Source organism: Mchenga conophoros, linkage group LG18 (assembly GCF_057382185.1).
Source record: "Mchenga conophoros isolate Kocher_MC1m ecotype Shallow Benthic linkage group LG18, M_conophoros_male_GT1.1, whole genome shotgun sequence".
Taxonomy (NCBI): Eukaryota; Metazoa; Chordata; class Actinopteri; order Cichliformes; family Cichlidae; genus Mchenga; species Mchenga conophoros.
This window is the reverse complement of record NC_140543.1, coordinates 3435203-3450710: the sequence shown is the minus strand read 5'-3', so window position 1 is coordinate 3450710 and position 15508 is coordinate 3435203. Positions and strand designations below refer to the sequence as shown.

Genomic DNA, 15508 nt, shown 5'->3' with positions numbered 1-15508 from the left:
TCCCTAAAACTTAATAATTTCTGGAAAATCTGGACATTTTAGAGTCTAAATGCTCCTTATCGTTTGTAAATGACATCAAACATTTACATTTATGCAGTTAGGTCCATAAATATCTGGACAGGCGTTTTTTATGTTGTTTCCTCTTCAGGATAAGACTGAAGTGCAGACTTTCAGCTTTAACTCAAAGAGTTTATTTAAACTAGACGTTCAGAGGCCCAAAAGCTTGAATTAAAAAAAAGTATATAATCCATCAGTGTTCATTAAAGTCAGCAACATTACACATAACCTGTAATATAAACCTGCTAATTTCGCTAACATGCTAACAGTTCAGTGAAAGTGCAGCTTCCATCGTCTCCTGTTTCTCTTTATTAACTCCACTGCACACTTTGCTGTTATGTGTTTTAAAGATGTTAAAGTGTCTTCATGTTTTCTTCTTTGTTCATTCTTCCTCCAGCTGCAGTTTTAAATGTGCAGCAGCACAGATCAGAAGCTGTGACACTGCAGACTGTACAAACTCTTCTTTAGTTAGAATATTGTTCCTCTAACGCCTGTTTGTTGTATATTTAGGCTTCGGGGCTTCAGGGTCAGTATTTTTAGACATATTTCAGTAAACAGTCGCCACTGAGTCTCATCAGTCAGTCCCGCTCTGACACCTGGATGTAAATCACTCAGGATTATTGGCACCTTCGAGCTCACTGGCCGAGTCATTCGTCACAAACACAACAGAACAAAATCCTCCCTGACCGCCTGAACCCGCTCGTCTCTCTGACGCCACCGCCTCGCCTCGGGTACAGAACACTTTGTTCGTCTGAGAGCTCCTCATTAACCCGACAGTCCGAGCTAGACCGCAGACTCATCCTGCCCGTCAGCCAACGTATTTATGTCTGATTCATGCTGCTTCACGCATCCTCGACTCAAAATACATTAAGTGTTGTCCTGGTGAATCGGCTAACAAAGTCAACGTCACAGAAAAAAAGACAATACAGCCAAAAGTTTGTGGACAGCAGCTGCATTTCAGACAGCTGTACTCTTCCACCTGTTTTAAGGTTTTAGTAAGTCTTTATAAATGATGGGCGGAGCCATCGTGGCATCACCCATCTTGAAGCGTCTACATTAGCGTTTTTTAGCTGGAAGTGATGATATTTGGACACGAGGTTGGAACAGTTAAATTATCAGCTTGAACAACCAGCTGCGTCTACAGCCTGCACAGGTGCATCACACACTCCTGACAGAATACTAGAATTTCATTCACGACATGGATGATGGTCTGTTAGCACCATTAACTGCACAGGAAACTCGATAATCACATTAAATATCTTTATTGTGAAACTTCTGTGATTAATTTAATATTTAAAAGCTTCAAAAGAATATGAAGAAACAACTGCTATGACTTTTGTTCAAAGCATTTCTGTATTGTGCTGAAGAGAGATTGCCTGAAGCTGAACTAAGGCCAGGCTGTACTTGTTTTATAGTATTACTTTGTACCACAAGGTGGTGCAGCGAGTCAGTATAACCTTTATTTAAAGAGGAAACTCATTAATAGCACACTCTTTTCTAACAGAGCAACATGAAAAAGAAAATGTCTTGAGGAAAATGGGAACGGCTAAAAAAGAAGAGTTTAAAAACAGTGGCACACACCACAAAGCAAAGTGCTGCCCCCTAATGGTGAAAGTTTCAGTTAAAATGTGCACATGAGGGTAATTATAAAAAGTGCACACAAGCAGACCTGAGGCCTACCAGACACCCAGCAGCTACACTCAGCATACCTGTCAAACACAGGGGCCACACCTCTAAATATAAGCCCACCATTCGGGATCGGCTGCTGTGGAGTTTTCAGGTGTGATTATAGAGACATCTGGTGGCTGAACTAGTGAATTGCATCCAAAAAAACACCATATGAAAATGAGCATGTGTTTTACGTCACACAAGTAATTAATGAAGATAAATTTAGAGTGTTTTTTTCTTCCATGCACCCCCCCCCGCCCCCCGCCCCCCAGAAGTTTGTAGCTGACACTTTGAAACAGCCTGTTGACTTTCTTTTATGTCTCCTGTACAAGGCACATATTTGTTGTCTGGGCCTTACTGACCTCATTATTTCATACAGCCTGATTAACCAGTGAGTTCATTACAACAGTTGAGTAAATAAGTCGGTGTGGTGCTCAGATCTCACGGCACTTACTTCTCCTTGGCCCGCCTCTTCTCCTCCAGGTGCCGGTGAGCCTCCAGACGAGATTCGGGGGTGAAGCTGCACGGTGTGTGCCAGAACTCGTGCTCCCTTTGCTCCTCATCCTCCTCCGGGTTCTTTGGGTTCTCGTTCAACTCCTGGTTCTCCTTATTCTTCTCTGACTCTGGACTGCTGAAACCAGAAGGTCTTAGGTCATCACTGAGTTTGTAAAGACAGTTTAAAGACTCTTCGATCACCTGAACTCATCAGGGTGACCTGTAAGTGTTGCTATGAATCACGTGAAGATTCCATAAGAGTAATTTTGCTGTGGCTGCACACTGACAGTAAAGGTCCTGGATCTTGACTCCCTATAGTTTTAGAAAAAATTTAAGATGTTATCATCACTTATTGTTACTTTTCACGCCCTCTATCGCAGTTACCAACACCTCTGACCGCCTAGAGCGCCTCTACATACATGACATCCTCGTCAGAGGTCTTTAGTCCGCCTCAGGGACCAGGAAACTAAAGGAGACACAGTGTTTGCAGTCTGAGCCTCAAAAATCTGCAACAGCTTCCTTGAAATCACGTTTTCTGGATTTCACTTTCACATATTTTACTTCCAAAACAAATCTCTAAGTGTAAAGCAGATATGAGAGTGACTCATCATAAGCCAAATCTAGTCCACACAGCAAACATATTTGTCCCTTTTTTCCCTCTTCCTCCTGATTTTAGCAGTTTCACTTACTTGACTTGAATATTCTGCTGTTTGAGACCAGATTTGTTCAACATAATCATGCGTAAAAAGTGAAATCTTGTCTCACTGCAGTTTGGAATTGCAGCATCTCAGAAACTTTCTGTACAAGAGTAACGATTTATCTTCTCACTCACGCTGTGTTGTTGATGTCGGTGTACCAGCGGCCGTCAAAGCCTGGTTTCCTCTCCTTCTTTTCCTCCTCAACTCCTGCTTCCTTCCTCCTCGCCTCCTCTTTCTCCTCAGCTCTCCTCCTCAGGTATTCCTGCTCCTGCTCAGCGACGCACCTCCTCGCCTCCTCCAGACCCTGCGAGGCTCGGATCCGTTCTGACCGGCTGATTTCTGTCCCGTCCAGACTCTGAGGACACAGAGCGAGAGCTGGAACTCAAACTCTGAACCTCCATCAGGGTTTAAGCTCACAGCCTGATGACCAAACTGCTTTCAGTGGTCTTTAAACGACTGTCACACATTTTTCTCCTGGAGCTTCACTGGCTGTTGCTTTCACTGAAGTGTTCTCAGCTCTGACCTTTTAACATCCGACTAACTGAATCCCTGCAGACACTTTTTCATCAAATACTTTGTCATCAGAATCTTCCAGACGGAGCTCAGCTGCCTCAATCATAAGTAAAAAATAAGTAAACCCAAACAAATAACAGCAGCCTCCACCTCTCTGGATGTAGACGAGGATCCACCTCAGACGTTACCTTGAGCTGAGGCAGTGCAGCCACCACAAACTGCCTGTAGCCCTCGAACTGCGTGCAGGGATTCCCCGCCAGAAACAGCTCTCGGAGGTGGATGTTGTGTCTCAGGGACTCCACGCTGCTCAGGCGGCCCACGAAGTTCACCGTCAGGTCCAGTTTCTGCAGGCTCTCACAGCCTGATGAGCGGGAAGTGGAAACAGAAAGGCGACATGTTTACATGTTTACAGGCAGAAAAACAAGCGCCGAATTAAAGCCCGTACATACGCTATGCACTGACCTTCAAGGTTTTCAATGACTTCAATGTTGTTCAAGGCCAGATTCAAGTACTCCAGCTTCTTCAGTCGGCCAACATTTTCTAAACGAACAAAAACACAAAATCACAAAGTTCCTGTAGAGGCAGCTGATGACTTTTGAGAACAAAAGCATCTGTGTGAATGTTTTCCTTGGTAAGATGATGTGACAACACATCTAACATCTGACTGATGTCAGCTATCAATCAATCAATCAATCTTTATTTATAAAGCACTTTTCATACAAAAAACAATGTAGCACAAAGTGCTTTACATAGTTAAAAGCAGCCCACCCCACCCTCCAACTCACTCCCCACACTCTCATTAACATAAATGATGTGAATACACACATATCCCCCCCCCCCCACACACATACACACACGCGCACACTTAAAGAGTAAAAATTGGGCTGGGCTCGCATGAGCCAAGTGATGAAACACTATAACAGGGAGCCGTCTGCACCGGGAGCCGGTCACAGACCGCAGCCTCCAGGCTGGGCACACAGCAGGAGGGAGGCCAAGGAGCCCCCCAGCCAGGCTGAGAGGACCCCCAGAGACCCAGCAGCCACAGTCGATCACAGCCCCGGTGCAGAGAGCGCCCTCTGAGGAAACACTGGAGATATGACACAATAGGATATATACAGGGTAAAATGATAAAATAAATAAGAACAGGATACAATATAAATATAAATATAAATAGAGTAAGAAGATTAAAAAATGAATAAGAATAAAATCAATAAATATTAGGTAAAGTCTAAATTAATAATAGAATAACAGGATAGAATAAATAAGCATAAAATAAATAAACGCTAAGTAAAAGCTAAATTAAAAAGGTGGTCTTGAGCCTGTTCTTAAAAACATGTACGTTCTCTGCGGCCCTGAGCTCCTCCGGCAGGCTGTTCCACAGACGAGGACCATACCACTGAAACGCTGCCTCTCCGTGAGTATGTGTCCTGACTTTAGGGACAATCAAAAGGCCAGTACCAGAGGACCTCAGGGTCCGCGAGGGTTCGTATGGTAAAAGCAGATCTGAGAGATAAGAAGGCCCAAGACCATTAAGACATTTAAAAACCAATAAAAGAACTTTAAAATCGATCCTGAAACACACGGGGAGCCAGTGCAGCGATTCTAAAACCGGTGTAATGTGGGCCCGCCCTCTGGTCTTCGTCAGCACACGAGCTGCAGAGTTTTGCAAAAGTTGTAAAGTTGAAATATTCTTCTTAGGAAGACCAGAGAGCAGGGCATTACAGTAATCAATGCTACTGGTAATAAAAGCATGCATCAGCATCTCCGTGTTGGCCCGAGAGAGAATAGGGCGGACTCTGGCTATATTTTTTAGATGATAAAATCCAATTTTGGTTACATGTTTAACATGTGGGATAAAACCAAGCTCAGAGTCAAAAATAACACCCAGGTTTTTCACTTGTAGCGAAGGACATAGTGAAAATGCCTCTAATTTAGACAAGAGTTTCTCTCTCTGAGCCTCAGGACCGACAATTAAAACTTCAGTTTTGTCCTGGTTAAGCTGTAAAAAGTTTTCTGCCATCCAAGATCGTATATCTAAGATACAGTTAAAAAGGGCATCCATTGGTCTGGTGTCATGAGGAGACACGGAGATGTACAGCTGCGTGTCATCAGCGTAACTGTGGAAGTTCACTCCATGCCTCCTGATGACACTGCCGAGAGGGAGCATATACAAATTAAAAAGTACAGGGCCTAGAACCGACCCTTGAGGCACACCACATGTCATTCTATGGATCTTAGAGGAGCATGTATCCATACTCACCATAAAAGTTCTGTCAGAGAGATGAAGTGAACCAGTTGTGTACAGCACCAGAGAGGCCCACCATGTATTTCAGTCTGTTTAAAAGAATAGCGTGGTCTACTGTATCAAAGGCTGCGCTTAGATCCAGTAGCACCAGGACTGAGAGCTTTTGGGAGTCCCAGTTACATCTAAGATCATTTAAAACCTTTAGGAGAGCCGTCTCTGTGCTGTGGTTCACCCTAAATCCAGACTGGAATATCTCCAGGATCTGTCTATCATTGAGAAAATCAGTAATCTGAGTAAAAACAAGTTTTTCTAAGATTTTACTTAAAAATGGTAAGTTGGATACAGGTCTGTAGTTATTAAAATCATTACAATCCAAATTGCTCTTCTTCAGAAGGGGCCTCACCACCGCCGTTTTAAAGGCAGCAGGGAAGACACCCAACTGAAGAGAGCAATTCATCATGTATAAAAGCTCAGCCTCAAAAAATCCATAAAGTGTTTTAAAAAGTAAAGAGGGGATTGGATCTAAAAGACATGTGGTGGGTCTCACTGTGGAGAAAACCTTCTGAAGGTTCTCAGCATTAACCAGGACAAAGCTGTCCAGTGTCTCCTCAGGTACAATCGAGCCCTCAGATGTGTTTACAATCATATGGCGATTAGATAAAATATCAGATCTGATGGCGCTGATCTTTCCCCTGAAGTGGTCTGCAAACTGCTCACAGAGCGAGTCTGTGGGGGTTCTTTGGGAGCTGTTAAAAATCAGGGTTAAATAAATGATCTATGGTGGAAAAGAGGACCTTGGGATTATTTTTGTTTTTACTGATTATTTTGGCGAAGTATGAATTTCTTGAGTTCCTTAATGTATTATTGTACATTTTAAGTTGCTAGCAAAATATTTGATGGTTGATAGCATTTTTATTTTTCCTCCACCTCCTTTCTGCTGCCCTGCAATTTCTTTTGAGTTTTTTGACTTCTTCGTTTCTCCAGGGTGATACATGTTTTACGTTAATCTTTTTGGTGGTGAGTGGAGCAACGGAGTCAAGGCTTTTCTTCAGTTTGCTGTTGAAATAACTAAAAATCAAATCGCAGGGTGCAGGTAAAATCACAGGGGGCATACGTCTAAAACCCTGGTAAAATTTGCAGCCACTTCAGAGGTTAGATAGCGCATCCTCACAGTTCGCACCGAGGTCTCCCGCTGAATAAAACCGGTGATGTTAAAAAACACACAGTAGTGGTCAGAGACAGCCAAGTCAACAACAGAGGACACGCTGGTGGACAGCCCATGGGTGATGACCAGGTCCAGAGTGTGTCCTCTGTTGTGAGGACACACTCTGGACCTGTAAGAGCTAAACTCAGCCCAAGTAGTAGTGGCCCAAACATAAATACCACAACTGTTCTCATGACCTCACTTTCATAATAACTGGTGATATTTCAGTAAATAAACCAAGCCAACACTAAAATGCAGTCATTTCTTCCTTCAAAGGGTTCTACCCACACTGAGGCCCGTCTCACCGATCCTGGGGATGAGGTTGTTCTGCAGGTAGAGGATCCTCAGCTCCTTGCACCACCTGTCGAGGTGTTCGATCCTCTCGATGTCCTGCTGATGCAGAGAAACTTCCTCCAGTGAGAAGATCTCACACTCATTGTGCTCGGCGCGCCGGCGGATCAAATCCTCTGTGACTGAAACAGATTTTCCTTTGAACTTCATCTGAATCCGTTTCTAATAAAAACGTCTTCTCAGCAGGTCAGCAGGAGTTGGGGAGAATCAATGCTGCAGCCTGGTTTAACCTGCTTCACTCAATCTCTAATCACAATTTATTCAATCAATACTAATTTATAGTAGATGCTAATTAGAAAAATAAAACTAAATAGTCATGTGTGTTGTTAAACATGGTTTTAAGTCGGTTAAAAACAGGATCCTGATGACCTGAAATAGTCCGTTTTTTTAATAATTAGGATGTCTTTACTTTCATGGCCAAAAAAGTGTTCAAAGCTTAAATGTACAAAAACAGAATTCTGTTTTCATAAATTCAAGTTGAGTTAAAGCGTGCCTGTTAAGTCACGTGACTTATAGTACTTTTTAAAACACGAAAACTCAGAGCAATCCTGTCCCACATAAATAAACTTCTTATTTTTAGCACCATAAAATAACACTATATTTAATTTAGCAATGTAGGCAAAGTAAAGAGGAGTTTGGGGCTTTTCATATAAAATCTGGAAAGAAAAATCCACTGATTTTTGTATAATAAATTTATTCAAAGATTTAACTTCGAGTTATGGATATTTAACGATTGACAGGCCCTTAGAGTACGTAAGAGTGGGCTGAAATTTGGGACTTTTTCATTTAAAAAAAAATCTAAATTTTTTTTTAGATTCATCAGAAACTTTCAGGGTTAAAAAAACACATTTAAGCTGCAACCAAATCAACTTTAAACCCAGTATTACAATCTTGATACCCGCTCTAGTTCCCTGTAAACATACACCTGTGATGTTTGAGAAACCCAGAACATAATTAAAAAACTCACTTTCATTCTGAAATATATTTCTAGTATCCTTTAAGTGTCTTCAAACTATCACGGTATACAAATACTCGAACTGCTGACAGACATATGAATATATATTTTGAATCATTCAGAGAACTGAACTGTTTTTACTAACACAGACTAACACTGGAAATACTAAATACGTTTTCTAACAACATGCTAACTTGAATTTCACCGCCATGACCGTCCCGTGAGTTCATACCGGGCACAAACCGGTTCAAAGCGGGTTTTAAAACAACAAAAGTTCACGGACAGGCCACAAAATCGGTTATACTGTCAGTTATGAACATTGAAACAACAAATGGTGTATTTTTGCCTCTATTTCTTTCACTTACTGTAAACCATCGTCCTATCTGTGGCCAACCGTTGCCATGGAAACCAAACAGCAGCTGCTGCGTTCGAGTGCTGTGGTAAAATGCACCACTCCACACGGACTAAATGAAGTTACATTGTTGACGGTGCTTTTTGAAATTGCCCTATGCTGACTTTAAGACTGTCACGACAGAGGCGCGGATATTCACGAATAGGAATGCTGAGATCTTTTCAGATGTGTGCTGCTGTTTAATTTTGAAGTGTGGTTACTTTAATTATCTGAAGAGGCATTTTGCTAGGCTCTTCGACTGTAACTAAAAAAAAAACCGTGTTGTTAATTACTTACTTGGGTAAAGTAAGGCTGTGATGATTTACAGCACTATGTTCAACTTCAGTTGATATCTAACCGTAGTACAAAGACATATGTATATTGTTAAAACTGGAACATTTAAAATATTTAAAGACACAAATATACATTAAGTATATTTAAATAAAAAGATTATCTAAAAATACGAAAAGGAATCCAACAATTGTATCAAAGGTAATATATTTAAGCGGAAATTGGTATTTATGATGTATACTTGAACCTAGCGAGGCTAGATCTTGATCTTTTATTTTGAAAGTTCTGGCGGAAGTTGCTAAAGAGACTACGGATCCACTCCAAACAAAAACGGTCGGTGCTCCGCAGCATCCATCCTATTTTTCACCGGGTTTGAAAAAACAAACAAACCCTTTCTTAGCGTGAAAACGGGCGGGCCGTCGCTCCTCTGCTGAGTCCACAGTGTTTGTTAATGTCGATTTAATTCGCGGTTCGGCGGCTGGTGTCGTTTCTCGGTGGCTGAACATGACGAGCTATACGGGGTTTCACTCTCAGCTGACGTCCATCATGGAGGCGCTGACCAAAGCAGCGGTGGCGGAGATCTGCGAGCTGGTGGACGACAGCTACGCGGTGCTGCGGCTGGAGATCACCCGCAGTCACAAGGAGAACGAGGCGCTGCGGAGGAAACTGGAGCTCATTGAGTCCATCATCGCCCGGGGTCACCGGGGCAGCGCCGCCGTGCTGGAGGAGGAGGAGGGCTGCGAGAGGCTGCTGGATTTCACCCCGGGTGAGTTTTCAGGCTTTCGGTCATCTGCAGGTCAGTGATGTTTCGAGCGCGAGACTTCCTGTGTCTAGGCTCACAGCGCGTTTCAGAGCGACGTGAACCAAGCTCCATTGAAAAACAGTTTAAAAGGCGTTTTTTCACTGCCCTGTCAAAGATTCAGACACTTTTGTCTCCGCATGATATTTTCCAATAGTCATGTATGAATTCGGCTTATGAATCAAAGTCAGGACTGCACTCAGTGTACACTTTATTCGGGTGTTTTCACTGTAAACCAAGCACTGGTAATGCGTTTACCAGTCCCACTTTGAATGAACCAAACTTTCCAGCTGCTTCAATCAGCCGAAATAAAGAGATGGTATAAAGACGCAGAAAATACGAGTGATAACTAGAAAAACAGAAAAGATCTTGAGATTTAAAGGTGGATTTCATTAAACGACTTTATTTTTAACGCTACCAAAATTACTGACTTTGATATTTGGGGGGCTAAGGTGGGAGTTGGCATTTGGGGGGCTGCTGTTTGACGATTCAACCAGCAGCTGACCAGTTATAAACCCATTATAAACCCAGAATAAAACCAGTTAAACCTAGTATGAAACCTGTATAAACAGTTATAAAGCCTTATAAAACCAATTAGACCAGTATAGAACCAGTTATAAACCAGTATAAAAGATGTTATAAAAACAGTGTGAAATATGTTTGTTCACTTTTTTACTGTATTTTTTTTCAGTTATTGACCTCTTTTATTTCATCTTTTATTTAATTGAGCTTCTTTTTGTTATTGTTTTGTCATATTTGTGATTTATTGATCTTTTCCACTGTTGTTTAACATTTTAGCTGCTTTGTTAGAAGAAGTTCCCAGCTCCTGTGATAAATAAAGAATATTTCATCATATTAAATAAATAACTACAGAGCCGCTGTCTCATTCAAATCCCTTAAAAAGATTAATTAAGTTTAAGTTCTGTGCATGTGCAATATTTGGTCTGAAAGATGCAGCATTCAATCACAGTCATGTGACTTTAAAACCTTTAAAGTTTTAAATTCCTCACAGTTTTAAAATCAGCACAAAACGGAGACAGGAGTGGATCCTGTGTTTTGTGTTTCTCGGTCTCCTGACTCACTTAAAGACCTTTTTTTGTGTTTGTGGCGTTTTTTAAAATTCTCTCAGATCATGCCTCGCCCGCTGGAGTCAGCGCCAAACAGCCGAAGGCGTCAAACCTCAGACGATGTGGACGTGTCGCGGTGCTGGAGGTGACAGCGGAGGCGAGTCCTGCAAACGCAGAGGTGAGATTTCCCACCACATCAGCTCTGAGCAGACCCGATCACAGTCAAATAACGATGTGATGTTAATGTGCAACACGAGGAGGGGCTTCCTTTTTAATTTTCAGAAACGTTTTTGCCTCGTAGTGTCGTTTTTTTAATCAAATTAGAATTTAAATCTTAGCAGCAAGCTCAGTGAAGCTTTCTGTTTCCCTCTGAATGATTTGAAAACAAACGGCTGAACTAAATGACGTCAGCTCCACGTTTGATCAGCTGCACTAAAGTTTTCCTCTAAAATAAATAATCCAAAAAATAATGAAAAGGTCTAAAGTGTAATAAAGTTTGCACAGATTTTGATAAAAAAGATGAAAATGGAATGAGTTTGGATATTTAGAGAAAAAACTTTTTTTCATGAATGTGAAAAGTCGCTAAAAAGCTTTCATCGTAATCAGGCCACACTTAGCAGGTCTCCCTGAATCAGAGGAAGCAGACCGAGGACGAGGAAACAACGTCTCCCTGAGACATCAAAGACAAAACAGCAGGAAGAACATCTCCGGACAGAAGGCCGGTTTTCTGCACAGCGCTGACTTTTTTCCTCTAAACAGCAGAAGATGTGTCACTGTCACAAACATTTACTACAGCTCTGCTTTTTCTAACTGTCAGGACGGTTCGACAGCAGCTGCAGAGGAGACAAACGAACAGGATGTTGTTCTGATAAAAGAGGAAACACCAAAAGAGGAAGCTGAATCTGACCTCGCTACAACAGATGAGCTGCTTATCAGTGAGGACGGTGAGCAAGCCAGCAAAATGTATTTAATTCCAGGTGGAGGCACAGAAACACTGTGTGGATGTTAAGTGTGTCTATTGATTTAGTTTAATTGCATTATTATTTAAGAGCAACAATCACAGAGTTCCTTCTTTAAAAATGCTAAAACTCACGTGTTAAATCCTTACAGTAAAAAAAAAACAATCAATAAGTGAATATTTTAAACTAGCAGCAAAGTTCCACCAAATAAAAGCAGCAGAAACAAAATCAGATCAAACCAACTGCAGTCCACTCAATTTAAACTTTCAAAATAAGAGCGAGGGGACAGGCCAGCAGTAAATGGATGGGATTTTTTTCCTCTGATGAATGAAAAATAAAATTGTAATTATTTTTTCATTTGTTTTTCAAGACTTCATTTATGTATTTATTTTACCTCAAGGATAAAATATACTTTATTTATCCTAAAGTTGGGGAATTCCTGTTTTACAGCTGAAAAAAATTAAACACAAGTAGATTAAATAAATTCTAAATTTAAAAATGATCAGAAAATGAAATAAATTAAATAATTAGAAATTTAAATATGCGTATTAAGTAACAGCCACAGACTGTATAGAACAGGGGTCAGCAACCTTTAACACCCAAAGAGCCACGTGGACCCGATTTCCACCCAAACGGAAACTCTGGGAGCCGCAAATACTTTGTGACATCTAAAATGAAGATAACACTGTATATACTGTTTTTTACCTTTGTGCTTTGTGTGAACAACTAAGGTGTGCTGCTTATGAAATCCATGAAGTGCTACAGAGAAAATTACATGTTATTTATGTAATTAATACATTTTGAACTCTTAAAGAAATATAACAAAAGGAAAGCTGAACTAAAATGATCCAGCAAACAAAAACTGTTGTGAGCCGCTATCCTCATACCTTGGCCTGACTTTTAAAAAATAATTGGAAAAAAAAGCACTATGCTGCTAAAAAAGGAAAAATAGATATTTGCAAAATTCTGCCTAAATATGTATTTTACCTGGTTAATGTGTGCAGCGGGGCGTGGTCTGCAGCGCCGCTGCAGGGGAGGCGGACGCACCTGAGCGGCACCCGCAATCACGCCTCGCCGCCTTAACGTCTCTGCTGTTGTGTTGGTGTGTGTCGGGCTGTGAGCTGCAAAGCTGCAGCCGTCTGTGTGCGTACAGCAACCGTGTGTGTAAAGTGGTCAATAAAGAGATGCTGAAAAGCGTGTTCATGCAAACATCGTCGGGTCTGCCGTGATATGTTTACAACGGGACTTCTGCTCCTGAACCTCTGCGCACAGCGTCTGCAGATCGGGGCTGTACGAAGTCACTTTCATCTTTACGCAGAACTGTAAGCTGTCGTCTGTGAGGCGTGAGCGCTGTTTGTTTTTAACATAGTTCACGGTGGAGAACAGCTGCTGACATAATGTGGATCCAAGATCCATAATTGGCCTACCTGGGGTTGAAAGTCTCGATAAATGCACGGCGTTTCGGTGGGTATATCGGCTTCCGCGAGTGTGATGCTTATTTTGAGTGATGAAAAAAATAATAGAATATAATTTTATTTTTATATTTCAATATCACAATAATCTTCCAATTTAGAACTACAAGTTAACAAAGAACTAACATAAATAAAACACACTTCAGCTAAATACTTCTAATTTATTTTCCCAAACCACGCGCAGCCGCACTGTAAGGACTAAAGAGCCGCAGGTTGCCGAGCCCTGGTATAGAACATAAAAAATAAGGTCAGTATGGAAGCGCCTTAAACTTGCGTTCTGTCTGAAGGCCACCAGGTGGCGATAGATGTGGTTGCAACAAGATTTCTGGTGCTGTTGAAGAAAACAACTCTGACCTCTGTAAGCATCTTGCAGCTGAGTTTATGTGCTCTCTCATTTTGGCTCATTCTGAATAAAAAAAAAAAAAGTTTTAAAAATCTTGGTCATGTTTCAAAATGATCTGTAACCTGTCAGTCACAAGTTATTAGCCAATGAGCATGATTCCACCGTCAGACCCGCCCCTCCTCATCACCTCTTGTTTTTTTGCAGTCAAGCTGAAGCCCTCAGGCTTTAAACTATCTGTGGTAATAATACATGAGAAAGTATAATTTCAAAATAAAAGCATGTGGTAGAGCACGTGCAGGAAAAACAGCTGTTTTTGTTTCTGTCACATTAAAAAACAAAATCACAATAAAAGAGGAAGAAGAGATTCCTGACCTGCTCCGTTTGAACTTCAGTTTTCCTCTGTGTGTCTGCAGGGACCGAGGTGCCGACGTCAGAGACGGAGGACAGTGAGCAGGGCGCGTCTCGGTTGAGGATCTCAAACACAACCTGCACCGACCTTCGGCCGTGGGACCAGAATAATAACGCGGTCTCAGAGCAACTCGCGCATCACGAGTCCCGCAGCACGCCCGGTTCCCCGCGGCCCGCAGGGGGCGTCGAAAGCTGCTCCTCGGACATCGTGTTTGACTTGGCGTCCGAGTCGGAAGACCGCGTTGTGTCTGTGGCTCACAGCAGGAAGTCGTTCCTGCTTGAGTCAGGAGGAAGTCCGGCCTCGCTGCCCGGGACCTCGGAGCTGAAGCGTGGCGTCTCCCTGATCAGTTCACTGCCCTTTGACTCAGAGCTAGATCTGTGCTCATCATGGACCAATCAGGGCCTGCCGAGCATGGTGCCCGTCCCTCACCGGCCGTACCTGAAACCGGACCAGCGTCCCACGCTCATGGACAAACAGTCTGACTTAAATGCCGGCGGTTTCCCTTTGGCGCTGGCGCTTGGTGGCTCCAGGCTGGACGCTCTAGAGCTCAACCGCTACAGCAGGGACCGCCGCTTCGTCTGCAGCTACTGCGGCAAGTGCTTCACGTCCTCCCGGAGTCTGGAGACGCACGTGCGCGTCCACACCGGTGAGCGGCCGTACAGCTGCGCTCAGTGCGGGAAGCGCTTCACACAGTCGGGTCACCTAAAGACGCACCAGAGCGTGCACACCGGGGAGCGGCCGTTCGCCTGCGAGCACTGCGGGAAGAGATTCGCCGGGAAGCAGAACCTGAGGATCCACCAGCAGAAGCACCATCAAGGCGAGCAGGCGGTCGCGGCCTTTTAACCTGGTTACCAGAGAACTCGCTGCTGTTACTCAGTTCTAAGACATTTGATTGGAAACTGATTTTATATCCACTGATCAGCCAAAACATTAAACACTCCTAACAGGCTTCCCTGAATAAATAACATCGTGTGCGGTCGGATTACAGTGGATGTTCAGCTCGCAGCACATTTCTAGAAACGAGAATAATTGTTGCCATCTGACCAGCCTGAAGGTGGAGGAACAACATGGGAGGAGCCAAGCAAAAGAGTAAAAACAAAGGAAACACTGGAGAAACCCTGGAACTGTTCACTGTGGATCAGTCACCGTCAAAATCTAACTTATCCACTTCATACCTGCTTCTTCACTCTGTCGTCGTCCACTTCTGTCTGCAAACTCTTCTTAAAGTTCCACAAAACCAACAAAACACTGAGGACCTCCACCCGCTGCACCTGTGGCAGCACGAGCTGGTTCTAATGTCGTGGCTGCTCGGTGAACAGACCTGATCAGTAGCTCTGACTGCTGTTGTCTTTCAGGCCTTACCTGTTTGTAACCATCTGCCTCTGTATTAAATGAGGCCCTCTGACCTGACCCGATCCTTCATTTCTTACAAACAAACACGGCCCTGTTTCCAGGTTCCCTTTGATTGTTTTCAAGCTCAAAAACTGAAGAAACCGGCGTTTGGATGGAGCATGTGAATATTTTTTGTTTGGCGTATATCTGGAAATAAAAGTGTGCGCTCTCACATTGATCATTTTCTTTGCTTTGCTCG

The 15508-nt window shown here is 42.7% G+C and overlaps 2 protein-coding genes across 7 annotated transcripts in view; one reads left to right on the top strand and one right to left on the bottom strand.

Annotated features, from left to right (window-relative positions):
* dnaaf11 (dynein axonemal assembly factor 11) overlaps window positions 1–8838 on the bottom strand; it is a 31707-nt gene extending 22869 nt beyond the window's left edge. Inside the window, exons 1-6 of one of the 5 annotated variants that reach the window (XM_085254296.1) lie at window positions 8552–8838; window positions 7186–7353; window positions 3894–3971; window positions 3620–3792; window positions 3053–3273; window positions 2180–2356 (exon numbers count right to left, since the gene is read on the bottom strand). In XM_085254296.1, the coding sequence (XP_085110422.1) occupies window positions 2180–2356; window positions 3053–3273; window positions 3620–3792; window positions 3894–3971; window positions 7186–7353; window positions 8552–8561 (827 nt within the window). In that variant the 5' untranslated portion in view covers window positions 8562–8838. The remainder of the gene's footprint in view (window positions 1–2179; window positions 2357–3052; window positions 3274–3619; window positions 3793–3893; window positions 3972–7185; window positions 7354–8551) is intronic. The other 4 variants (XM_085254294.1, XM_085254292.1, XM_085254293.1 and 1 more) reach the window with 4 other exon arrangements.
* A 315-nt stretch (window positions 8839–9153) lies between these two features.
* On the top strand, window positions 9154–15487 carry LOC146552908 (uncharacterized). Of its 2 annotated transcripts, none has more exons than XM_085254304.1 (4): window positions 9154–9634; window positions 10797–10912; window positions 11552–11678; window positions 13922–15487. In XM_085254304.1, the coding sequence occupies exons 1-4, from the start codon at window positions 9373–9375 to the stop codon at window positions 14758–14760; spliced, it is 1344 nt and encodes a 447-aa protein (XP_085110430.1). In that variant the 5' UTR covers window positions 9154–9372; the 3' UTR covers window positions 14761–15487. The 2 variants fall into 2 exon arrangements, with proteins under 2 accessions (XP_085110430.1, XP_085110431.1); XM_085254305.1 differs by having other exon boundaries at window positions 9491–9634; window positions 11355–11678.
* Window positions 15488–15508: the final 21 nt, after the last annotated feature.